General features: G+C 46.8%; 1 protein-coding gene across 18 annotated transcripts in view; it reads right to left on the bottom strand.

Moving 5' to 3' along the window:
• Positions 1-392: 392 nt before the first annotated feature.
• EIF4G3 (eukaryotic translation initiation factor 4 gamma 3) overlaps positions 393-25,699 on the bottom strand; it is a 148,708-nt gene continuing 123,401 nt past the window's right edge. For all 18 annotated transcript variants that reach the window (XM_042794455.1, XM_042794463.1, XM_042794458.1 and 15 more), the window contains 18 exons: positions 25,336-25,533; positions 24,467-24,613; positions 23,942-24,178; positions 21,517-21,621; positions 19,700-19,832; positions 18,474-18,568; positions 16,760-16,853; positions 16,394-16,511; positions 14,956-15,179; positions 13,706-13,821; positions 11,333-11,505; positions 9,052-9,177; positions 8,142-8,223; positions 6,220-6,318; positions 5,124-5,270; positions 3,835-3,916; positions 2,164-2,310; positions 393-1,203 (listed from right to left, as the gene is read on the bottom strand). In XM_042794455.1, the coding sequence (XP_042650389.1) occupies positions 1,022-1,203; positions 2,164-2,310; positions 3,835-3,916; positions 5,124-5,270; positions 6,220-6,318; positions 8,142-8,223; positions 9,052-9,177; positions 11,333-11,505; positions 13,706-13,821; positions 14,956-15,179; positions 16,394-16,511; positions 16,760-16,853; positions 18,474-18,568; positions 19,700-19,832; positions 21,517-21,621; positions 23,942-24,178; positions 24,467-24,613; positions 25,336-25,533 (2,505 nt within the window). In that variant the 3' untranslated portion in view covers positions 393-1,021. The remainder of the gene's footprint in view (positions 1,204-2,163; positions 2,311-3,834; positions 3,917-5,123; positions 5,271-6,219; positions 6,319-8,141; positions 8,224-9,051; positions 9,178-11,332; positions 11,506-13,705; positions 13,822-14,955; positions 15,180-16,393; positions 16,512-16,759; positions 16,854-18,473; positions 18,569-19,699; positions 19,833-21,516; positions 21,622-23,941; positions 24,179-24,466; positions 24,614-25,335; positions 25,534-25,699) is intronic.

Below are 25,699 nucleotides of genomic sequence, written 5' to 3'. Positions count from 1 at the left end.
TGTACACAACTTGGAACCGAGGGCCTACACAATGAAAGGGAAGCCAGCACCGCTCAGAGATGGTGCACACATTCAGCAGCTGTCAAAGGAGAAGTCGTTTTACTTTCTTTTAAACTTGCAATGTTTGTCTTTATTTTGTTCTTTATATTTTGAAAGTGAAAAGAAATAGTATTGAGTCAATTTCTTTTTTTCTTTTTTTAAATATTTGTTCTATGTATTTACAAGCCTTAAAGTTGCTCTAAAGGTTCTGAGAGTATCACTAGTACTTTTTCCCCAGGGTAGCACTGTTTTGAATGAATTATTTTCGGAGCACTCTGGTCCGCAGCGGTTTTCTCAAATGCATTTCCTTCCGTTCCAAGGTTATGTACGTTTTGATTACTATTTTCTTTTTAAATTTCTGAAGCAAGCTGAGAGGCAGGCAGAAAAATCTGATGACAATTAAAAAAAAATTCATCTCTTCCTCATCTAGCTTACCCCAACCCCCTTGAAAGTTTTGTCTATTTATCATGCTTTGAAACAAAACTGAGGTGCATATGAAGGGGAGGGAAATTTATTTCTCTGCTTTTGTTCTATTATACAATTTGTTTACAGAAACTGCAAATTTAAAAATTACACTGGCATTTGCAGTCCTTAAAATAATAAATTAAAAGTTTTCAACTTTTTTTTTTGCTAAACAGATTTGTTTCGCTTTGTGTTTTTGTATGAGTCCTTGTTTAAAAAGAAAAGAAAAAGATTAAAACAGAAAATATTTTCTATAAATAATACATGTATTTTGGTTTAGTGCTCCCGCCCTCAGGTTTGAAGTTTACTTTTTTTTTTTTTCAAGTACCTTTTTTCCTCCATGATCACCTTGGTGTTTATCTATTTTTACCTCTCCCACTCGTGCATGTGTGGGGGAAGGGGGGGGTCTGCGCGAGAATTGGCCTTGCTGCACTGTGATTGGCGAAGACGTGAAACTTTTTAAAAAAATACTTAAACTGTTTCTTTTTTTTTTTTTTTTTTTTTCTCTGTATTTTAAGTTTTAATTATCCTCCGACTCCTCTTCGGCCTCCCGTAGCCACGTGAAGAATGCTGTGACAGATTTTAGCGCTACTCCTTTCCCATTCTGCTCCGCTGGGTCCTTGCTGCTTTCCCACTTGTAGAAGGCATCCTCTGATATTACCTCCTCGTCATACAGGCAATCAAAAAACATCCGCAACAAATCTGCAATAATGGAGTAACGGGAGAGAACAGCTGTTAGCACCGCGCAGTTCAAGCCAGTGGACAAAGACACGGTTACGGATAAGGGGATTAACGTGACCTGTGATGCAAGAGGTGCAGCTACAAGTGAAAGGAAGGTCTGTTCCTGAGTTACTGCTCCCCGGGTCATTACACAGAGCTGAGAGGGAGAACAGGTCCCCCCGATGCCGGCGGGTAACACACGCTCCGCGGAAAAGTGAAGCTGGGAAAGCAGCTGTGGGAAGGTGTTAACTCGGGACGGGCCAGCGAGCGGAATCCACAGCCGCCCCTCTCCTCTCGCTGGGCCACGCAACCCAGCAGCCTGGCTCCTCTCCAGCACCTGATTTTTCGTGGCTCAGCAGGAGGGCTAACAAGTATCTAGCGCCTTAAAGCTAAGGACCGTCAAAGTTGGGCGGGTTTGGGCACTCTCTGGTTTTGTGCTGCCGACTTCCCCAGAATCCCTGTTTCTCTGGCAATTCCTTTGCCTCTTTTCCAAAGGCTCATCCGTTGTCCAACTCGTTTTCTTCCCTCTGAGTCCACAGACATCTGTGGTGCAGCAATGCAATTACAACGCCCGGTGCTCTCACACATCCAGGTATTGTAAACTAAACAGATTAATTTTTACTGCTTTTTTTTCCCCCTCTCTTTTTAGCTACAGAGGTTTGTCCTCCCTTCTGCATGGCTGCTTACAGGAGCAATCAAGAGAAGAGCCGGCCTCTGGCCAAGCATCTGGGGAACTGCGCTGCTCCACAACCCGGAATCTGGACAAGCAGAAAGCACTGTACACTGTTTTCTCTCATCTGCTACATAAAAAGTTAAATTTTGTTTCCACTGTCAAGAAAAGCACATCCTCTTCCAGATTCTATTGCTAGATTTTACCGTCGCAGAAACCGCCTTTCCTCGTACTGTCAGAGTTCAAACCCCCGGCGCAGAGGCAACACTTACTAGGAGGTTGATCAAGTTTTACTATTGATGCTTGTAGTGCATAAAGTGCTTGTAGTTCCTTCTCTGTGTCTGAGTCTAGGTACTTGAGTAAGATCGGCACTCTCTGTTTGATAACAGCAGTGTCCACACGGAAGCTAGAAGAGTCCGCTGAGGGGGAGAGAAGAAAACAGGGTCAGCGCTGGCACCCAGCACCAGGGTGGATCTTTTGTCACTTTTATTTATTCAAAGAGAAATTCACTTTTATTCAAATAGCACGGAGAGAAAAGAGGACACGAAAGAGCAGGAAGTATTTCTGATCAAGGGATTTTCCCGGACGTCTTTGTTCTTCCAGTTCCCCGAATTCAGCCCGGGTGTGCAGCAACCCTGGCCCTCAGCAGCCTGCTGACACACGCCGAGAATTACAGCCTTGCTTCGCAGGGAAAGCGCTGTGTTTCCACAGGCAACGGGATGTCCAAAGTGTGTAAAACGGCTACGGCTAAAATTTCAGCTATATAGAAGGGTTTAGAAAACGGTATGTTTTTTTTTTTTTTCCTAAAATTTCAGCTATATAGAAGGTGTTTAGAAAAATGTATTTTTTTCTAAAAATACTAAGGTAGAAACAGAATAATAAGCTGCATATGACACAGGAAATCAGGAATATATAAAAAATACGCATTTTTTAATGCTGATTGACTTTTATGCAAGTCCCTCAGCAACGTGTTTAAATTATTCAGCAGCTTTTAAGTAGATCACGCAACACAATTAAGTGATATTTGCAAAAACAAAAGGAAAACCCCGTCAATTAGAGGCAAGGTCAAACTGTAAACCAGAAAAAGGTAATTCCTGACACACATCAGGGAACCCTTCAACGTTTGCACTCGAATCCGGCGTCATTTCGCCACTGGCACGAGGTGGCACCGGGAAGGTTCCCTTCCCAGGGAGGAGAGCGGAGCCGGGCTGGTCTCTCGCCTCCAACAAGATGAAGTTCAGACCATTCTCTCCACCAAGCGTGACTCTCGCCGCCAGGAGCGGAACCGGGCGCTTTACAAGCAGAGCTTTTTGCTTTGCCAGATGCCAACAGTAAAGTTAAAGAAAACCAAGTGAACTGACCAGATGTTTCTGGCCGCAGCGAGGGTCTGAGGCTCACACATCTCACCTGGGCACCCACCCTTCCCTCCATTTCCAGCCAACTGCCGACCAGTCAAGTAAGCCTCATAAACGGTCTTTCCAAAACTGCAACTTTGCACATAAAACTCTTAACAAGACAGAGATGCAGGCTGGCTTCTCTTCTGCAACCCACGCTCCCAACTCGCACGTGGCAATCTGTGATGGATGGCAGAGCGCCCACGCATACTTGCTGACACAGGAGTGGAAATGCTAATTATCTTAATAACGTCTAGCACATTCCCACCTTCGCTAGAAAAATCAATGAGCGATCTGGCATTACTCAGGGTTGTCTGAAACATCTGCTCAGGCCAGGTCACCGGGACGCGCCAGGGCCTCGGCGCAGCGCCCGGCCGTCGCAGGGGGGACGGACACCCCGCGCTCCAGCACGAGAATTCAATACGGTGCAAAAGTCTGAGTGTGTGATCAAACACAGCCTCGCGCGGGGAAAGTGACAGAACCCTGAAAAATATAAAATAATTCTTCGCACGTTTGGTTTGCATGGTGTTTACATGGCAAGTTACTCACCTATAATAGCTGCTTTACAAACTGCTGTCATTAAAGCTCTAAGGAATGTAGGTGAACTCATCTGGCTTTCATCTAGATTAGCCTGGAATCAGGAGTAGATGGACCAGTTAAAACCACACCGCTGAGAGAGAGCAACCGCTTCCAAACCCCAACCCCGCCGCCGAGTCTGGCAGCAAGTTCAAGTTCAGCGAAAGCTGCTGCAGTAGCAACCCAGCTCAGCCCCCCGCGACAGCCCAGCTTCCCCACGCGCTTCCTGAAACCAGCTCAGGTACGCCAACACCCAACAACCGTTCTCACTGCAATCAATACACCATTTAACTACGCCCACAAGCCGTCGTTTGTCTGGAGGAAAACACCAACCCAACGACGCTTGGCTTTTGCAATGCCCTTATACATTTCCTAAGAGTTTTAGGCTCTTTCAACCAATTTTACGGCGTGCTGCTTGGGCGGAGATTTGCTTTGTGGAAGAAATTCAGAGAATGGCTACGTAACTTGTCCAAGACTACAAAGAGCCTGTGGGTGTCCCCAGATTTTCAGCGCTGCTTTCATTCCACTCTCGACTTCTCTAATGGCAGTAGAAAAAAATGACATTTCTAACACATTGCTCTGGCCATAAAAATAACTGAAATGAAGCTGACCAAGACTGAGCTGTAAGCGCAGATCTAAATCAATCAGGTCGGGTATCATTTGAGACACTCGATTAAATATCTGGTTTAAAGGATGCAGCCAGAGATAGAGGTCAAAAGATCAGCGGGTCGACAGTGCTTTTTTACTTTTCCTGGTTTTTTCTTTATTTTCCCTTACAGTGCCTGACCCAATGCATGGGGAGAGGTACACAAGCCCTCGATGACTGCCCAGGGTGGTTTTGCAGCATGGCAGGGCATGCAGCTGGGCAAGGGGGAATCTGTGTAGGTCATGTTGCAAAAAGCAGTTAGAAGCTTTTATTCCGTATTTTGGGAAGAAGGCATGTAGCAATGTACTGAGTCTAAAAACGTACTAAGTAGCCAAAAGCAGGGTGTTCAGTGTCAAAAAGTTTACAGTATTTAAAAGGCAGTAACACAGTTCTATGTTAGTATGGACAAAATTCTTTCTTCCTAAAGCTTACTATGAAATAACTGACTGATGATATTTTAGATTTTAATTTTTTGGAAGCATTGATTGCCTAGACCTAATCATCTTAGTGTTCTGTGCCCAGGGGGGAGCCTGCAGAGAGGCTCCTTTAGGTAAGAAAATATTTACAAAAGCAGTTAGTGAACTGTGTGCAGGGAGGGTGAAAACAGTCTTTGTACCTCTACCCAGTCAAAGATTTGTTCATCATTCGCCTTGTCCTCAACAATGAGTTTTTCTAGCTGCTTGTTCAGCTCTTCCGCAGAGAGTTCTTTCTCTGAAAGTGCTTCTGAGGAACTGGAACAGTCGGACTCTGTGAAGTCCAACTTCTGCAACATCAGAAGTGATGATGAGAATTAGTTAAATATACTTTCCTACGCTGAATTATACCAAATTGAGGCAGCAAGTTACACTTCATTCTGCTTTCTGGCACCTTTCAACTGCTAACTTATCATTACAATGATTTATATGCTTTCCCTGTTCCAAAGATTAGAGAGCATTTTACAAACACGTGGGAACTCCATTACCCAGCAAAGACAACCAGGCATCTCAGAGCAACTCCAGCCCTGCACAATGCGAGTGTGCACAAAATACAGTGTGTGTTGCTCAACCGAAACGATGGGGAGCTGGAACGCAATTCCCAGAGCTGCCATTCGCTCAAAGAAATTGCAGCTAACGCCCCAATTCATTGCAAAATGCGACAGAGGATCTACAGTTCCCCTCACCAAGCCCCAGGCCTTGGTGATCCATTTAATTTCCTGCAGCACAGCATTTCCTAAGTGCTAAAACAGGGCAGGGGATCGCTTGGGGCTCCAGAGAGATCCAGCTTCTTCCTTAGGAGCACCTCAGCAAGAGCAGCAAGGCGCCCGCCATCAGGCCTGGCTCCCCGCGGTCGCGAGACCCCCCCCAGATCACAACACAAGGTGGGACGAGTGAGGAACTGCTGCCATTTATTCTGGCCCTTCTGCAGATCATCTATCCTTGCTGCAAAAAAAAAAAAAAAAAAAAGCTCATTCCCCGCAGCTGGAGAAAGATCTCCGGGAGGCGGCCAGCTGACGGGAGATTTGCGCCTGGGATCGGAGGGGACGAGCCCACCCTCCCGGCGTTTCAGGCAGGAGGTGCTGAAATAACCTAACCCCACCTTGGCGAGGGAGGCACCTCACCCCACGTCCAGTGACAACTACACCTAAGAGTGGGATGGGAATGGATGAACAAACGGGACGTGGGGCCAAATATCGGTGTGCCAAAATCTTTCAGCAGATGTTGCTCTGAACTCACTTGTTCCATGAGAAAGGTATGTACATCCTCCCCTTCAGGTAAGTAGTCCTTCCAACTGAGGCCAGACTCCCTCCATAAGGCTCCCACTTTCTTATGGCTCTAAAACACAAACAGTTTGTTCATTTTAAAGACTTAAGAGACAACCAGGGGGAGCTTACAAAAGCCAGAGCGGTGCAGCTGTGTCAGGAGAAATAAAGAACCGTTCAGCCACCAAACAAGATGCCCAGCAATGAAGTGAAGTGTCTGGAAACCTCGTGCAAGAGAAATTATAGACACAGTCCTGCCACAGGTATGCACATCTTGTCAAGTGGTCAAATGCCACGGTGCTGGGTAATAAACAAGGCATAATGTGCCACAGGGGGGGTTTGCAACAACTTCAGCCAGAGATTACCGAGGAAAAGTGACACATCGGAACGAGGCAGCTGCCTACGGCCGTGACACAAAGCTGGCAGTTAAATGACTTCTCCTGACTCTGTCATTAACCTACTTTGTGACTCATTCTCCCCCTGCCTTGACATTAAGGCACCAGCAAATTAGCTACTTTTAGAAAATTAATTATTTACATGACTGTTTTCTGTGCAGAGATCAAGCCTCAAATTCTGGTACCTAAACCCAGGTTCGCTCCCAGAATTTATTGCAAACCTTGAGAAAAGCGTCTCTGCAGCACATACAGTTCAACCTTCTGCATCCCCTAATGTCACGCTGACCCCTCCGTATCCCGCCTAAGACGGCACACACACAGTTCTGACAAGGATAAAAATACTAGTTAACAACCAGCTCTTCTCACCCAAACACTCTGCCAAAACTAAACTTTTCCCTTCTAGCACCTGCACAAGGGAGACCACTGCGTAGCCTAAGGTAAGCACTGGTAAAAGCAGCCTGATTTTCAGTTCACAAAGCAGATTACAATTTTGAGTTTACAACGCAGATCATTAAGAGCTAATTGTGCATAGTTCCGGCTGTGATTCATCAGGATCTGAATGAGTTGAGTGATACTGCATTGAAATACTCGAGTGCAAGTATTGGCCTGGACAGGATCAAATTAGAAAGCTGTGGCAGAAACAGAAACCCAAGGCTGTGCTTCAACTCCTTAGAGCACAGCAGCTTGTCTTTCACAGAACAGAGGAAAATAAATGGAGTCGATTGTCCAAACAAGCATGAGACTAAAATAAATAAATAAAAAGTCACTAGTTGCACTGAAATGCTGCTGGAACATATGACCTTATTTGAATGCATGCTTTTTTTAAAAAAAAAGAAAAAGGGCAAGTGAGGGATTTTACAGGGTTGAAAATAGACACTATCCAAAGTGCAGTATTTAACTGGGTTAAAAAAAAAAAAAACAAGAAAGACCAAAAAATGGAGACAGAGTCATAGGGCAACCACCAAACTGTCTGGACACACAACTGTGAAATGTGTAAGAGAGCTCTAGAAGTTACAGGGTGAAGAGGTGTCACTACCCCTAGCGATGGGTGAAACTTTGAGAGTTGGCAGGTTTAGTTTGGATAAGCACCCAGAAGTCTGAGAGGCCATCTGAAGCTTATCTGAACCCGCAGAACCTCTCCGGTCTGCAAGAACAGCTCTCGCAAGATTTCCGGCACTTGCTGCTTCTGGTCAGCCCAAAAATACCTCGAGAATGTCCCTCTTGCAGTATTTCAGCACTCTAGCTTCTGGGAGAAGCCAGGTGCAAAGGTACCTGCAAAAGGGAAAAGTGATGAGAAAAAAAAAAAAAAAAAAAAAGTTAACTTTCCGGAACCTCTTAAGGTTTGGTTTGAAATGGGGATGAAGAGGCAGGTTTCCTGGGTTATCTGCACTGGCTGGCCCATCCCAAAATATCTGCACGTGGGAAATGTGTAGGCTTCGTGCATAAACATGTACCCGCAGCACCCAGCTCGTGACTAGGAGCGGTACACCCGGACACTCACCATTTGTTTGCATAGAAGGTGCAAGATCTCAGCAAGCAAGACGCCGGCTCTTCCCACAGGAAGCAAAGGTTTGCTAAATTCTCTAGAATGAAAGAAAAGCAGATATTTTTCCTTATAATTTGAATTTGGAATGCAAGGCAAGGCGTAATGATCAAACTGAGGCAGGAAATCACCTTTAACTTCTGCCAGGGATGAAGGATTTGGCCCAGCTAGCACTGCCGATAAAACAGACTTCGGTGATGCAGTGCACGTGCCACAACAGAGCTAATTACAAAGACTTTATTTTTATGTAACATCAAACCCACTCATTTTTGTGGGATGCTGCATTTGGGCAGCAGGACCCTTTTGGGGGGAAAAGGCTATTATTTTCTTAATACACTACTTACAGAGAAAGGGAACCATTCAATTGGCTTCTAGCTAATCCCTGAGTATGTAAGGACACGTACAAAATCTAGAAACCCCCGGTCCTGGAAGCAGTTTCCAGCCCTGCGGGCAGGGGTTTGTGCCTGTTTAAGGCAGGGAACGCCCAGGTGGCAGCTCTTACACTCTCAGACATGAAGGCTCCTGCGCGCACCTCGCTCTCAAAGTCTAATTCTCAGAGTGTGCTCTCAAATAACTCCGACCGTCCAACATCGGGGTATTTTTTAGCTCAGCTGAAACACACAGGATTGAAGTAGATTGATGGATCAAACCTCCGCCCCCGAACAGCGACTCGAGAGCAGCGAGCTCCCTTCCCTCCACAGCCTCCCTCCTGCTGCAAGTGCCCAATGATTTGCAGCAAAGCTTTTAGCAGCTCGTACGACAAGATGAACCTCCACCACCACTTGTCTTTTATCTACTGATGGGAACCACGCTGTGAAAACACTATAGCACAGCCAGGCAGACAGCGGAAACAACCAGCATTGCTTACTGTATAAGTTCTCTCATAGAGATTCCTCCTTCTTTTAACATGGGGGTCACCAACTCAGCTAGGTACAACCAAATATGGGGTATATCTATGGCCATATCGTCTGCCATCTCCAAGGTATCGGAAAAGCTTTAAAAGAAGGAAGAAAAATGTCAAACATTAAAGACAATTTAAGTATTTTCCTGTACAACAAATCTGCATTTTAAAAAGCCTTCGTTACAGAAAGAGGAGCGAAGAGAGGAACGAAGAGAATCACAAAGGTAACAAAAAAACCTGTTGCCATCTTACACATCCAGTGCTTCAAACCTGCCAGGAGGGAATTTCTCCATGCGGCAACACGCGGTGCACAAGGCATCGCCCGCCGTAAAACCAGCAGATACATCCAGGAAAGCTCCATTTACAACAATTCTTATATCCCAGTAACAAATTGTTTGCTAACTAGTAAACCTGTAAAACTAAAAAGCACTTTTGTCTATAAGTACAAATCATTTAATAAATGGAGCCTTCTTAAAGTTATCCAAACATCTGCAGAAGAGGGATTAATAATAACAGAAGTCCAAACATAAGGCAGTCAGCAAAACCTCTGTAAGCAAGTTAACAACACAAGCAAAAAGCTCAGTACAGCGGAGGGAGGTGTCCATCCAGAACAGAAAACACAGCAGGATGAATTACAAAATTGCCCCCCAACACTGGATACAGTTTCCAGAAATGCTCAAAACTCCTTCTTTCCGCTCAAAGCCGCCTGGGTGGCTTCATTTCCCACAGCTGGTACGAGCTGACCGTTCTTCTGGCTCTCCTGGTAGTTTTCATCACGATTCATTTCACCCTGAAAATTCTGGGGTCCAGTTCAGTGACTATAAATGCGTATTTTCCCCTGTGCTTCAAACCCAGAAACTATCTCCTTCGCTTTGTTCTTTATGTCCTCTGCCACCCAGGTTTGTTCAAGCATTTCTGCCAGAAATCGGTTTCCTGTTGTGTGTCCCTCCAGACTTGTGCTGTGACCAGCACTCATCCCATAACCCCTAATTACACGGTAATTTCTCTTGCGTGAATAAGTACAGTGGTTTCCAGTCGTCTTCTCATGTGCCCGCTGAACACCACTTGCCCTTTTATCGTCTCCAGGAGCTGTTTCACTGTGTTTATGCCACATTCAGACTGCGCGTCCCACACTTGCGTCAAGATCCTACTTATGTGGCATCACAACCACTTGCCCACGCTCCGGGAGACACAGGCACCGTTTTAATCACAATCCGTTATGGAGACGTATCACTTCAAACTAGTCGTTTCGACCATCAGCAACTGGGTGGACAGGCAAGTGTACTCCCCGTGGATCTGTATTTTTTTTTACTGCTGCTCCACACAGTTTTGAACTCGGGCTGCCTCGACTTTTCCTGTGAGCCCTGGCATTGCGCCACGATGAAATTCGCCGCCGGACACGGGCGCAGGGACAGCGCCGTCAGAGCGGTCGGCGGCACCGCGGCGAGAAGAGATTCGCACAAAAGCAGCAAGCCTGGGCTAACCACCCAGGAGCTCAGGATCTGAAAGCATTATTTCATCTGCTCGTTTGCTGGCTGCCGCTCGTGGTTACCCCCGTTCCAATCATCCTGCTGGAAGCCCCAGCGAGGACAGAGCGGGGCGGGGGCCTCCCTGGGGACAGCCATGGTTTTACAGCTGGACACCTGCTCAAACCCAGAGAGCGGGGACGAACCAGCAGCTGAAACTCCGATCTCTTGAGGAAGGTCCAACCCGTCCGATAGAGCAGCTGGTGCCTTTTCTTCTCCTCAGCCCCCCGAGGACCTGTCTGCTCCTTAAAGCCGAGTTGCCCTGAGAAATGGTGCCTCGTGGGTGAAGCCTGTTTCACCAGTGGGAGGGTGGCTGCGGCCCTGTGGGTGCACAGGACTTCAGGCTACACGGCTTCCAGGCGTTTATGTCATGTGAAGAGTCTTGACTCCTTCCTCCTCTTTTAAGCGTATTCGGCGATTTGCCGAAAGGCGAACATTGACAAATGCACCACAGACCAGAAATCTAAACACACACATTTAAATAGACACCTGCGTATTTGCTTACGAATAAATACTTATATGAAGATGAAAATATTTACATTCATTAAAGCATGTGAAATACATTTATTGTAATATATTTTTAAGCATTACGATAATTATATTACTTATCAATACGCCCAGGTGAAACTACTCCTTCAGAACGGGGGCATGGAAAAGGCAGGATACCAGAGCAAGGTGGGAAATCACCCCCCTGCACCCATTTCTACGCGCAGAATACAAACCCCTTGAAGAAATCCTGCTTGCTCAGCTTTCCCGACTGCACCAGCTGATGTAATAACTGGCCCATGTGATCCCGGGTGATCTGACTCCTCTCGAGCGTCGACTCCACTCCCACTCGCACGAAAACAGGCAGCAGATTCTGGGCGCTCAGCTCCTCCACGCACTGCATTGCCTCCTGTCCCAACGACACACGGGATCGTTTATCTGAACTGAGAACACCAAGAAATGGGGCACAAGAACATTTTCTACTCTAAGATAGTTCAGCGTGTGCTGCTTAGTGCCTGGTACACAGGATGGGGATTTTTTTGATGACAGATCAAGAGACTACTAACCTTGGGGTTTTTTTTTGGAAATGAGTATTTAGTGAAGCTGCCAGGCAAAGGTGCTAAACTAGGCTGTAGAACCTCATCACGAATCAGCACTGAGATGGCAACTGAATAACAATAATATTTTAAAAAGAGATGAGAATTCATAGCACGCAGGCAACCGTTTTTAAAATACACCATCAGGCTCCAGGGTGCGACCCGGCTGCTCAGGGAAAGGACAGGAATCGTCTTCTGGATGTCACCAAAATGCCCGTTATTTCATCAAATATCAAGCCAAGTCAAAAAGAGGACATCAGGTAAGATTCATTGCCTATCTGATCTGGCACAGAGATGCCTGTGTTACAAACCCACACCACATAAAGCAGCAGAAAACAGGTGGGTAGCATTTGGAGGAAAATTTCCTTTTTATAAAGCTTCTACTTTCTGGCATGTACATTTTGTAACCTAAGCAAATAAAACACTCTTAAACAGAGACTTTCAGTGAAGTGCTCAACGTCACACTTCAAAAAATCTCCACTGTCATCAGCAAAGATCTTCCAGTGACCTTCTAGGTCCTGCCTGAGGGATCTCAGCAGGGTTCCTGACTACAGACATTTGCTCTTTGTCTCAGGTTACGCCCCCCCCCCCCCCCCCCCCCCCCCCCCGTTATCAAGAACTGGCAGCCCCAGATGCGTTTCTGCAGGCCCCAAGGAGCTTTTTTTTCCTGCAGGTCTCAAGCCGGGAGGCCCCAGACGGCAGGCGGGGTCAGGGCTGTTCCGCCAGCCGCGCCCCACGGGTCCCGGGGTCTCCAGCACAGAGGGGGACGTGCCGCTGGCCCACCCCGCCGTCCCTGGACATCGGCGTACAGCTCAGCAGTTGCCGTTTACACTCGGGATGAATCCTGCAGACTAAACTCACGAGAAACGGCTATTCCTCTGCTCCAGACTACATTACCACGCTCACACAGGGCCTTGTGAATGTGAGTTTCAGCTGAATTCGTCAGCAACTCTGCCGCACGCTGCATTTGAAGAGCACTGAGAATTTACAGTTAGCAAGCAGCCCCTAATGCAAATGAGCTGCCTCAGCCCCATGTACTTTTTAAACCACAGGTCTAATACAATTCAACTCTATTTCCATCCGGCCATAAAAAGGTGTCACTGTATTTGCAAGCAGAGGAACTGAAGCAGCCCCTCAGCCCCAGACATCCAGGGGTCAGACTTTGAAGTCTATTGCAAAAAGAAAAAGGACCGGAGACTCCTTTGTTAAGCAGCCCTGCTGAAACTTTTTTTTTTTTTTTTTAATTATTATTTTTTCCTCCAAACCGGGATTTAATAATTTCTCCTGATAACTAGATGTGGATCGAAAACAATCCATCACAAGAATATTCCTCTTTCCGATTTTAACTGGAAGCGCAAGCAGCAACTCTGCTTTTAGGGTGCCAAACCAGGAGCTCCCTAGTGCTGCCGTTTCAAACTTGGCAGGTTTTTAACATTTATTTCAGCAAAAGATCAACCCAATCAGCTTTGCATCAAACGTAACACATCCTGCAAACTCCCTGGACAAGCTAAAAATCCATTTAGAAGAGAAACAAAATTTCAACCTTTAACTAGGAAGTGCTGACAGCTGCTCAGTAATTTTCAGTGTTTATTAAAAATACTCTGGAGTGGTTTGTTCAATATTTAGTGTTGCTTTATCTGCCTCCAGATCAGAACAGCACATGCTTTGATAACTGAATGAAAACCTCAGTTTATTTTCCCACTAGCTTTTCTGCTTCCAAAATTGCTGTTATTATGGAGCTGCTCAGTGATTCATGACAGATACACATACATCTTGTTAGTTAAAACACACAAGCTGGGCTATTTTTCCTATTACTACCAGGGCAGAAAACAAGTCTGGGAGACAACTGTCCTAAAAACGCTCATGGAACTGCTGCTGCCCAAATTTTGACAGCCCCCACGGTTTCTCTCACCTCTCTGCGAGCTGGGTGCTCACAAAGACACTGTTCCTGGAGAGAAAACATGGCAGAAAGGTCTGTGGGATTCGAGTAAGTGAGGTTTTAATTTCGCTTACCTTAAAATCATTAATATGCAAGAACTCATCAATGATAGATTTGCATTTTCTCTCTATTTCCTCCTCTGATAGTGAAGGCTTTTCTTGTGCTGGAGCTGGGGGAGCTTCTGGCTTGGCTGGCAGAAATATAAGAAAAAACCCCACATTTGGAAAAGGAAAATCAGAATCATCTTCAGACACGACATTCTGAAAACAGAAGTCACCAGAGCAGGGTGTGTTCCCCGTCCCGTGGTTTGGCACGGGTCACTTCTTTCTTGGCTACATTTCCCCTTCTATCAACTCCCAATATTTCTGTAAATCAGCCTTCTCGCAGAAACACCGCTGGCAGCGACACAGGTTGCAACACCTTCAAAGCTCTCTATCAACATTAAAAGATTAAACTTTGAGCTGTTGCAGCACGCTGCAAATTTAAAACACGCTGACGGCAACGGGCGGCAACCCAAAGCAATCTCCTGATCACATCCCCGAAACCTGGGTCCCCATAACGTCCTTTACGAAGTCCCGAAGCTTCAAGACGGGCGTGTGCTGTGTCGTGACAGCCGAGGTGCGTTCCCCACTGTACCAGTTTCTAGCTGTTTCCCAGGGACAGAGCAAAACACTCTTCTCATCGCCAAGGTTCTGCCCACAGGGAACGTCGCCCCGAGCGCCCTCAATATTCTCTCAGCCGTGAACCAGCTCGAGCTGGCAGGAGCAGGAAGCCGGAGCTGCAGCACTGACGAGGCGCCAGGCCACCCCAGCGGGCGCTAACGCCACACCGCGCTCAGATCCACCACAAGCAGGGCTGGCAACTACGCCGCGCTGAAAAGCTGCTGCGTGGGGTCTGTCCCAGACCCAAATCGCTGCTCCGGCCCTGGGAGACGTTTGGGAAGGGTCGGTGTGGCCTGACTGGGCCCTGAAGAGGTAGTTCTCCAGAAGCGACACAGCTTTTGGGGGCTCTGAGCCCACGAAGCGGCAGCAAGAGCGGCAGGGGCTGAGCGGGGAGGACACCGCCGCGGAGCGGCGCCTCGCTGCTGGCTGCAGCCTTTTGACTCTGATGAATCTTAAAGGGGGAGCTGGCACCGAGGCCTGCCTGAATCAGTTGTGTTACAGACCTTTGGGAGGCAGATCACAGCTCTCGCAGCTTGACGATGAGTCACTGCGGGCCAAATATCCACACCGCTGCACAGAAACCTGTCACTTCTTCTGAGATTTTCCCCTTGTGTCTTTTCACACATTCAGCGAGATTCCCCGCGCGCGGAAGAGCCGCTTACCAGATTCCTTGGCTTTGCTCCTCTCCGCCTCCGTGCTGTTTCTGTCCATCTCCATGCCGCCCGTTAACTGCTTCACCGTCTCCAGCATCTCCCTCCGCTGCTCCTCCTGTGCCTGATTGTCGAGCAGCAGCTCTTTGCTGCTGCTGCCCCGCAGGAAGGTGTTGGGACGGGAGAGCGAAGGTGGGAGAGGTTTGTCATTCTTCTCCCTGCCCGTGCTCCCGCGACTGCGGAACAAAACCACCAAGGTTATGGTAGGAGTGACCCCGGCTCGCAGTGCTGGTAATGTTAGAAAAGATACCGGACAGCTTTATAGTAACTGCAGGGAAAAAAAAAAAAAAAATGCAAACCAAACCCAGCAGGATTGTTGTCTCAATTTTTTTACGGTTGTAGCTACATTGAATATAATCAAAATTAACCCAAGTCTCAGAAATTCACAAACACAGATATCCAGAGAGAGGACAGGCAGAGCCAACGCTTCCTAGAGAACACATGGAAAAGCAACCAAGTCCTTACAGCACCCCTTTTATATGTAAAATGATGGATTTTATAATGTAAAGGCACTGGTTTACTGTGAAGTGCTAGGAGCAGTGTATTTTTCACCCGTTTATTGAAAAATAGTGAAGGCTACCAGCAACAGGTGACAAGGATCTGTCCTATTAATTACTACGTTAATGAGTAAGACAGGCAAACCAACACCAAAATGGAATAATTTCCCTGTAAGCCAGAGTTTTAGGTGAAATAGGAGGGAAAGCATCAGAAGGACAAACCCATGAAAACAGTCCAGCAGTTTGTGCGTACTGGGAGGAAGAACCAGTAACATTTTAAATGAACTGCACGTTTATAATCCGTGTCTAGAGTTCATAAATTATCACGGATTAATATATGTTTCCCACTACAAGCTGATGAACTCGGGGTGTGGAAGAGCACTGCACAGCCTCACGCACCCGTGGCGTGACGCGCAACCACGGGCAGGCTCGGTCACACCCAACGGGAAGGTCGAACACAGCCAGAGATTTTTAAGAGCCCTCCTGAATTTCTGCAAGGTTTTAGGCATGTTCTTCTGGATAAACCAACCTACTGATCTGACTGAATCCAACCTGCATACATACTTATTACAGCATTTTACCTGAAGAGTTTTTCACCTGTTATAAACTACTGGCAAATGTATCCTTAGACAAAGGGTGACTGAAAAGTGGAAAGGAAAAAAGTTCATTGTAATGGCTTTAAAAATTAATACCACCTGTCTCTCCTATGATATTGTAAAATACACGTGTGTTTTAAGTTAACTCGAAGTACACAGTGGGGGAAAAAAGACCCAGCCATTCCTGGGAACTCAATGAAATTCTCTTATTTCTGTGTGATGGTAACTAGGGCAGCAAGTGAGAAGCACAGGCATACAGACAGCACCGGGGAAAGTCATCGTCGGGCTGAAGCTTACCTAGTTAAGGCCCTGCGAGAGTCTAATTCTGAAGATGCGGATGAGGCAGATACAGATGAGACTGGAGGCTGCAGTGCAGAAAATCTGTTCAAACTCGTGGCACTTGGTCGTAAGGAGTCTGGGAGATTGTAAAGACAACACAGAGAAGAGCGACAACGAGGTCAGTAGCTGCTTAAAAAAAAAAATCATTTAAGCAACAGCTGGTTTCAAAGTGATGGGGAGAGAACGGAAGGGAAAGGGCTGGTCCTGCCCCACTTCAACCCTGCTTGTCAGGCAGGCACGCAGAGAGGAACATTTTCCCCCCAGCTCCACCCCTGCAAGGACGGCTGGTAGCAAAGCGGAGGGGGAGGACCCATCCTCACTTACCCATCTCGCTTGCCTTTGCTCCACCACTGCTGCCCTTTCCCCAGCTGCCCAGCTGGGCTTTAGGCACAAGCTGAATCTTCTCATCTATCGTGGGCTGTAAAACACACCAGGACATACCATTACAAAGGCAAATCGTACATCTCAATTATAAACGGGGTATTTTTTTTGACAACAATCCCTGTCTCGTGAATACCAAAATGCACTTTAACACATTTTTGGAAGACCAAACCCTAGCCAAAGGCAGAGGACACAAATAACAAGGGGCACCACAAGCAGCCTCTTCCAAAGTGTCAGTGAAAGCCATTCACAGTGACCAGGAGGTTCTTTTCTTTGGGAGCTCCGAAGCTCAGGAAGGAGGAAAAGGCACAGTGTATCAGTTCCTTCAAAGATGTTGTCTGTGATGGGTAAAACGGTTCTGCTGTCCACTCCACCTACCAGTCATGGCTCTGGGGGGAACCTGCCCTGCAACAAACAGAATTCTGAGGGCCAAGAATGACAACAGGTTGCAGAACTCGGAGGGAAAATGTGGTGTCTGACGAGAAGAGAACATTGACTTCACAATGCTCAGTAGCTGAATTTATTGACAAGGAGGTTGTGACCCCGCCGATCTCTCTGTGTAAGCTCTTCTCTCGTTCCCACAATGCAGCTCCTGTGCAGCTGGCTCTTTTCGGACTATATTTGTAGTAAACGGAGTAGAAGGACTTTTCCCAGATGAGCTGTAAGCCCAGACAAAAGGAGGCTGAATCCCTCCTCCTAATTAAGTTTTGGAGTCTGTTTTATGACTTTCACAAGGAGCAAACTGAGTTTCATCTGCAGAAGAGCTACAGCCTGTCCACGTTCTGCTTAACAGCTCTCTGAGCATCCAAGCACCGAGAGTAAAATTCAACGAGAGTGACATTAATTGGGACAAGGGAATATCTAGGAATCGCCCCGATTTATGTGAAAGAGAGAGTTCTTGGCGAGAAATCCCAAAGCTGTTCTGAAGCTCATTAAAAACGGAGACATCTCCAAGCTTGCCTAACCTGCAGCCTGAAATAAATGTCCCCATCTCACCACTTTAATGGTAAAAGAACAGGAAGATGCTCATCTGGAGGATGGGTGTGAAAGTTTACACACTGAGGGATGCAACTGCACCACACAAGTCCAGCAACGCCATAAAAGTGGACACTGGTCGTCTTGTACTACTTGAACCTTTCAAGCCTGGAGTGCTGCCATCTGTGACACGTCAGGAGCGTTTTGTTTTCAAACTGAACGTGGCATCCTCGTTCTACTAAGAAGCGGTGTCAGCTTAGGGTCTTGAGATCTGGAGGCAGCAAAGGATTGCTACCAGACAGGTGTTTGAGACCCCTTCTGTAGCAGCCATGGGATGGGCTGCATCACCATCACACACGACACCCCACTCACGTTCTCTTTTCATCACGAAGGATGCAGATTTTCCAACTAGAAGAACTTCTGGGTCATTAAAGGGACACTGTGAACCCGAGAAATAGCGTATGCACACTCTTTTCCCTCAGAACAAACAAAATAGGAACGTTCGGAAGACAACCGAGTCTTCCTTTGTGCTTTATGCACAGCATTAACTCTGGGGATTTAAAATGTCCCCCAAAACAAGTTTTGACCCGTAAACACCACAACGGGTCTTTCCTAGACAGACCTAGTAAGGCAAGACCTCGGCATTTTTGTTGCTCTGAACGAGCCTTATGCTGGCACCTACCTTGGTGATTTTAAGGAACTTGGTGGGGTCCAGCACTCTGCTGTTCTTTGCCCCCTGCACAGTGTTCCACCCGCCTTCGTCGACCCGCTGCACACCTGCCAGACGACAAACACAGCCGCCCTTAGCTCACCCCCCGCGCCAGCGGCACCCCGGGAGAGCGCAGGCGGCCCCTCTCCAAACTCAGCAGGAGAAGGAAAAGAAGATGGCACGTTTCTGCTAAGCCTCAGCACAACTCTGTGCAGAAATCACATCTTCCAGAGTGTTTCTTCAGACTAAGATGACATAACTGGCTTGCCTGGCTTTATTATTATAAAAAAGCCTTGACAGAAAAGATCTCACTATTTTCAATGGCTGTTTTTGATAGCGATTCTTCCTGGTTAGATTCCTCAGCGTGTGTTTTGCAACCTGGATACAGCTGCGCACACTGCGCGTCCACAAGCTCACAAAAGGAGCTGATGATGTGCCTTTGCTAACCCAAACCTGCATTTGCGGCAGATTTCAGCAGTGCTAGGCTAGTCTAGACACAGCAGCATTCAGGCAGTCCCAAAGCTCCTTACGTTCTCCTGATGTCAGTTTTAGGATAATTAAAACAAAGTCTATGGGTATTTTCCTTATGCCCTGTTTTCACGGCACTTTCTCCTTAGTATTAAAGAATCCCAAAGATTACTTTCTCCTTGCCCCACTCTGTCCCAGCCTCCATTTTCCCAGTCACTCCAAATTTATCTTCAGGTAGTGCCAGCCTTAAGGGCTGGTAGCAATTTAAGGTAATGCCAAGACACTTTCTCATGCTCAGTTAACACCTCACAACTTTAACAGCTAAAGACAACATGGTTACTCTTGAAATTAGATGCTATTCTCTTGAAATCAGATTCTGCTGTATGCAAGAATGGATGGCAAATCTGACTCCTACGTAGTAACTTGTTATAACAGATTTCTGGCAGCCTGTCACAAAATCAAATATGGTTTGCATGAATGCAAAACTTAAGCACTATTGGCCTGCGATTGTTTATTTTTACCCGAGGGATTTGCCCCCAGAAAAATCCAACCAGTCAATCCACGGCAAGTCTGTTCTTTCTCCAGCCCCAGCCATAATCAGGCCCAAATTCCCTTTGCTCATTACACTTAAGAAAAAAAACACACTTTTTTTTTCTTTTATCTGGGATTCTCTCTAAGGCCACTGAATGCAAAATGAGTGAAATGAGCAGCCAACTTGGCTTTTACTTTACCCGGTCTTCTCTTCTCTTTGGTCATGAGTTGCTGGACTTTCCTTTGTTCTTCTTGCTCTTCAATCTTGGCTTCTTTGTGAATCTGCTCGATGGTCTTCGGGCCCTGGTCCGCTCTCCGTGACACCCAGTTGCACTAGGAAAGAAACAAACATGTGCTCAGAGGCATTTCCAGGAGAGCACCATAAATGGAGTATTTTCAACACTGTGAACGAGGCCTAATCCTGCCACCCTTGTAACGTGTTAGAGGGGCTGCTCCCCAAGGGACCGGGGAAGATTTTGTGGTGCTGGGTCACGTGGTGGACGTGGTTACCCCAGCACCACAGGTCAAAGCTATATACTCTAAGTTTTGCTGTAGAATGGAGGCTGCAGTAAAGACCTGATTTTGGAGAGGCATGACTGAATCCAAGACATTTTAACCTCTGGCATCCTGCACGTTCCCAGCTTTCCAGTCTTTCTAGGTTCAGAGGAAAGGGAGGGACTAGAGGATGCTGTCACGCTCTATCCATTGATTACCGACACTGCTCACTGGAGCCCTTCCTCAAACTTTGAGGGAAAAAATGAAACCCTGAAAATAAAGAAGCAAGAAGTGATTGTGTTTTATCTGGAGATGGTGCTTTGCCACTCCAGGGACTGTGGTGGCTGAGATAGGAATCCTGCAGAGAGAGGTGGAGCTGTCTCTCCACAAAACATTTCCACTGCTTCATGTGTCTATTCAACCACACACTGCACAGATCCATCTATCCCCAGAACAACCTGACTGCTTCTTGATCTTGCTACAACCTCATTACTTTCGGGGTAATTATCTTTGTGTACCCTGCAGTCAAAACGGTGACTTCAGCCACCACAAAACCCCAAACCAGCTTCAAAACAGCTATTTGAGGTATGAACGAAACCCGCTCCGACTTCAGTCAAGTGCTGCCTCGTGGCTGAGGCCGTGCCGCTATCGGCACCCACACGGGTGAAATTACAGGTGCTGGGGAAAGCTGGTGCAAGTCACGGTGTAGAGACACCCTTCACTGTGCAAGAGTCCAGCTTTAACACCTTGTCTATGTTCAAAACCACTGCTTGGTTACAGCATGGGCAGGTCCCTGTCTGCACTGGCTGTGCACTTGTCTGCACCAGGTTATTAATTTTTGGAGCTTAGTGTGGACCCATCATTGTCCCATTCTGATGGAGTGCAGACTCCATTTGCTTTTGTCTGCACAATATGGCCAGGAAACAACTAGCAGATACCTGGTTGTGCTAACAATACAGGCTAATATAGGACTGTCTTTCCAGGAGATCCATACTGCCATGAAAAAGAGCCCCCACAGTTTTCACCCTAATCAGCCCCCCTCACTTGTGGGGTACGCATCTCGGAGCAGCTCGGCCCCATCAGCACAAGGAAGTGCTGGCAGGACACAGTTACACCCAGAGTACATGGAAATGAAGAGAGCAAAGCAGTGTGGCTGACGCAGACAAGCACAGGGGATGCTGGGGGGAAAAACCCCCCAAAACCTCCCCCGTGAAAAGGGCTCAGGAGTGTCTGCTGCAATGGGGCTGGGCTAGCGGCAGGAGAAGCCAGCGTGGGCACGTGTCTAGCAGAACCAAAGCACCCGACACAAGCAGTTTGCCTGTCTACCAACCCTGGCCTTCAGTAAAGTAAAACAGAGATTTCTTGCCTTTCAACAGCCAGACTTTTGGGATGAGGGGCGTAGATTTCCCCCGGCATCCCACTTCTGCTGTAAATACTGTAAATCCCTGCTCTTGCATGAGAGCTCTTCCAGCCCCGATACGAAAGGGAACATGATCTTTTATTTACTTGAGTTGGTACCTACCAGCCTGAGGTCTATTACATCCTGAAGCATGAACCGAATCCTTGAAGATGTTTTCCTCTCTTTCACAATCTTCTCCATCTGATTAAAATACTGGTCCATGCGAGGCTACACAAGAGAAACATCACGATCAATGCGTCTTGGAAGAAAATGAAAATACTCCCTCAGGTGGGGAGTCAGTGGGTTCTGCAGCACGGCAGTTCTGTGCCAGAAATATCTGGAGACTCAGAGGTGCTCTCTGGAGAAGCGAGTGCTGGGCCTTGTACGCTCCCCCCAGGCCGGACTCGAGTGTGCACAGCGCAGCATGTGCGGGAAACGAGGCACACGTCTGCCGGCACCTACCTCGTTTAACACAGTATTCTGCTGCATTTTTAATTACTCAAACAATCTACACCCTCTGCAGGTACACAATAAACTCATTATCCATTAAAAAAAAAGATCAAACTATGTCGTTTTTTTTCATGGTACAGATAAGCTGATCTACCGGCTCGCTGCCACTGAAAAGGGGAGTCCTGCTGTACCTCTGAGCAACTCCTTTTCATATCAGCATGTGTGCTCACCTCAGCCCAAGGAAAACGGGCTCAGGAAACTGCATGGGCATAAAACTAACCCTGCACACACCATTTCGATGCTTTACCTCCCCAGACTGTCTCAGCCGGGGTCAGGCAAGAGAAGTGGGGGCAGAAGCACCACTTTTCTCAGCAAGATGCTGTTTACTGGGCTTAGCTGTAGTACAAAATCCCCCAAGCTCCTTTCCATCCAAAAAGGTGTGATGTCACTGAATCCAAATCAGTTTGCATTATGACATGAAGTGGTATCACTAGAGAAACACCCATTAGGTCTAAATTGGACCCGTCAGGCTCCAAAAAGCCTTTTTGCCCAAAATGGGGGGCTCTGGTTTTTTTAAACAAAAAGTTTCAGGGCAGTTTTATAAAATGTTTTCCACTCCCTTCACTAAAAACTAGCTAAACCCTTAAAGAAACAAGAAAAACCCTATTAAAATTTGGTCTTGCCTTGCCTTGGAAACTTTCAGCTCTGAGAGCAAATGTTTCCAAAGTTAGGAATGATGGGGAAAATATTTAAAATGGACTTTGTCCAGAAGCTTTAATTGTAACTATCCCTAACACTTCAGCTTCAATAAAAACACGTAATAAAACGTCTACCCCGTTAACAGAAAATAAATAAGGGATTATCACTCAATCTTGATAGAAATAACAAATCACGAAGACAGGACACGGGCAGCTTCTCGCCACGGGTAACACGACATCTGCAAGCGTCTCCCTGCCGCACACACGCCCCGTGCCACACAGTGCCACGGCCCGAGGCTGCAGACCCAGCCAGGGCATCAAAATGTTGGCTTTTACAGTGTTTCCATGCTTGCGAAGACCGAAACAGAATCCAGGACTCATCCAGCATGACCTCAGCTACTGCTCAGAAGTCAGACCCCATTTTCTTCCCGAAGCACGTGGACGAATTTAATCCCTGCTTCTGGCACTTCCAAACCTGCATCAATAACGCGCAGGCGGTTGCGTTAACAGCGCAGGGTATTTAGTCTGGGGGATTAGTGTTAAACTACACTGTTTTGGTCAGTGCTTCACAAAACAGACCGGGAAACTTGTTTCCCTGTAAGGATCAGGACTGATCCGCTGTGATCCCTGCAATCCAGTGCAGTGTAAGGGAACTCCCTTTCCCGAGCAGCTGAAAATAATTAGTTCAGTTTGTTTCCAGAGCTGAGTCCGACTGATTTCTGGCAAAACCCTCGAATGCTTTTTCATCCCAAGCCTGGCTTTTGGGAAGGAGAAGCAGATGGTCTGCGCCAAGAGGAGCTCATCGAGTGCGTAATGCTCCGTGCTACATATAGATTTGTTGGAAAATCGAGAGGAGGCTGCTGGAGCGCCGCAGTTGCAAACCAGCTGCTTCATTCCAGCATAGCTGGAGATGGTGATGACACAAAATAAATACATCCACCAAGGTTCAGGTAGGGGTTTAGGCCACTTAATGGGGGTTGGTTTAGATTGAACCCAAACAATACATTCAGTGGTAGCTTTTGTAGGAAACATAAGCCCTTCGATGGCAAAGAAATAACTGTAAATCTCAATGTTCTGGAAACTACAGACAAGAGGCAAGTTCTGTTTGGAACAAGAAACCCACAGGATATGTTGAGCACTTTTAGACTGTGTGCTTGGATGAAATATTTGGAAACAAGTAGCAACTGGAGAACACCATTGAAAATGATACAGACTCTATTAGAAAGGGGCAGAGAGGAAGGAGCGAGGCCAGCTTGTGATGAAACATCCACAGAAGACCAGATGATTTCCTCATGCCTCATTCCTGAAGGAAAAATAAATTCTCAAATAAAAACACCTCACACCCCTTTTTTCCATCCCTGCCTTGAAAGCCTCGTCTCTCGCTCCGGGCCCTGCCCTACCTTTGCTTTCTCAAAGTCCAGGTCCTTGCCAATCGTAGTCAGCAGGCGGCAAAGGCACTCAAGGGACTCCTCGTCGTGGTTTTTCAGCAGCTTTACCACGCAGTCATGCATGATAGCCTCCGTCAGCATTTTCAGTTTGAAAAGCTCGCCAATGAATTTTATATTCCCAATGGATCTCCGTCGGGCTTTGTCCTTGGCCTCTTCCAGCTCGTCATGGAGCCGTGTCTTCTCCTCTGGCTGTAAAACAGAAAAACAGCTCTAAAAAAACATGTTCATAGAGCACAGAACTCTTCAAAAGATCCAGTTTCACATTTGTAATTGCTGTCGTCCCTATTTACTCTTTTCTCCTAAAACCCAAAAAGATGCTAGTATAAACCTGCTAGTCAAGGCAAGTATTTTTTATTACACTCAGCCACAGTGACAGAATGACACTCTCAACTCCAAAATTCCCCCCAAATCGACTGCCATCTTCAAAAAGATCATTTTCAGAGGGAGCTCTGAGAATTTATGGGGGAAAATTCTTACAGTGGTAGCAGCTTCAAGTTCTTTCTGCTTCTTTTCAAAGACGTCGTCATCAGCCTTGTCCTTTTCAAATTCCTTCTGGCAGCGATTTAACAGCAACTTGCGGAAATTTACTGTGCTCCCAGGTTTGTCTGCCATGGGCACTTTCAGCTGTAGAAGGAAGAAAAACATCAGCAGAAGTATGGCTAAACTCTACATATGAGCGAGGTTTCCTATAAGCCATCCATTACATTTTATTATGCACTTCGCATTCAGCAATGCAAGTCTGCAAGGCTATGACAGTTAAGTATCACGTCATGATTTCCAGCAGAGTTTTACATTTCATATGTAAAGTCACACTCAAAACTTGGCTCACACCACCTCCGCCCAGAGACAGATTACATTTCCATTCACAGGATCCTTTAAAAAGACACACTGCTTAAAACTACTCTCGTTACGTGCTGTAGACTCTGGAGCCGCGCTCCTTCGTTGCATGTCATGAAGGATCAGGGGCAAAGGGGGTTATTTGGTCCCAAATTCACCATTTGAAAACTAACTGGCCGCAGCTTGGCTCTGCACCTTGGGCTCCCTTTGAAACAAGAGAGAAACTGAACTTTCCAAACGTGACTCATTGCCATCTTGTGACCAGGCAGAGCAAAGTGTCCTCAGCTCCAAACAACACATCATTCCAAGCACAGCCCTCTGCCTGCAGGCACAGCCAGCCAACTTAGAAGAAGAAATCTGTCGCGTAAATTATTTTCATTTATGTTCAGAAGCTAACATTTAACTCTGCTCTTGCCACGTTTCTATTACTGCCAATTAGTCCACGGGGATAACGTGCAGAACACTCACCCGTGCAGAGGAATTTCCCGTTTGGCTTTGGCAGCTCTTACCGTTACAAGACATCTGCACATGTTGGCATATGCCACCGAGAAGCTCGGCTCATCGATAGCCTTCTCGAAGACCAGGTCGATGACTCCTTTCAGCCTCTCCTCTGTATCTACCGTCAGGTCTGTCACTTGCTTCATGAGCTGATTGAACATCTGGGGTGTCAGCTTGTTCAAGATGCTTCGTACCTTGCGGAACAGCTCCTAAGCGACAGGAAAACTGTATGTTAAAGCACAAATTGAATAAGTGGATTTCAGGAACGAGCCAGGATGCATCTTTGAGGTGAATGGAGATGATGTCCTAAAGGAGCTTCTAGGAAGTTGAGTTACACACAGACACACATTTGTGCGCAGTCCAGCTCCAGTCCTA

The sequence above is a fragment of the Tyto alba genome, unplaced genomic scaffold (genome assembly GCF_018691265.1).
Source record: "Tyto alba isolate M040663 unplaced genomic scaffold, T.alba_DEE_v4.0 Super-Scaffold_20000042, whole genome shotgun sequence".
Lineage (NCBI taxonomy): Eukaryota > Metazoa > Chordata > Aves > Strigiformes > Tytonidae > Tyto > Tyto alba.
This window is presented reverse-complemented; position numbering and strand designations above follow the sequence as displayed.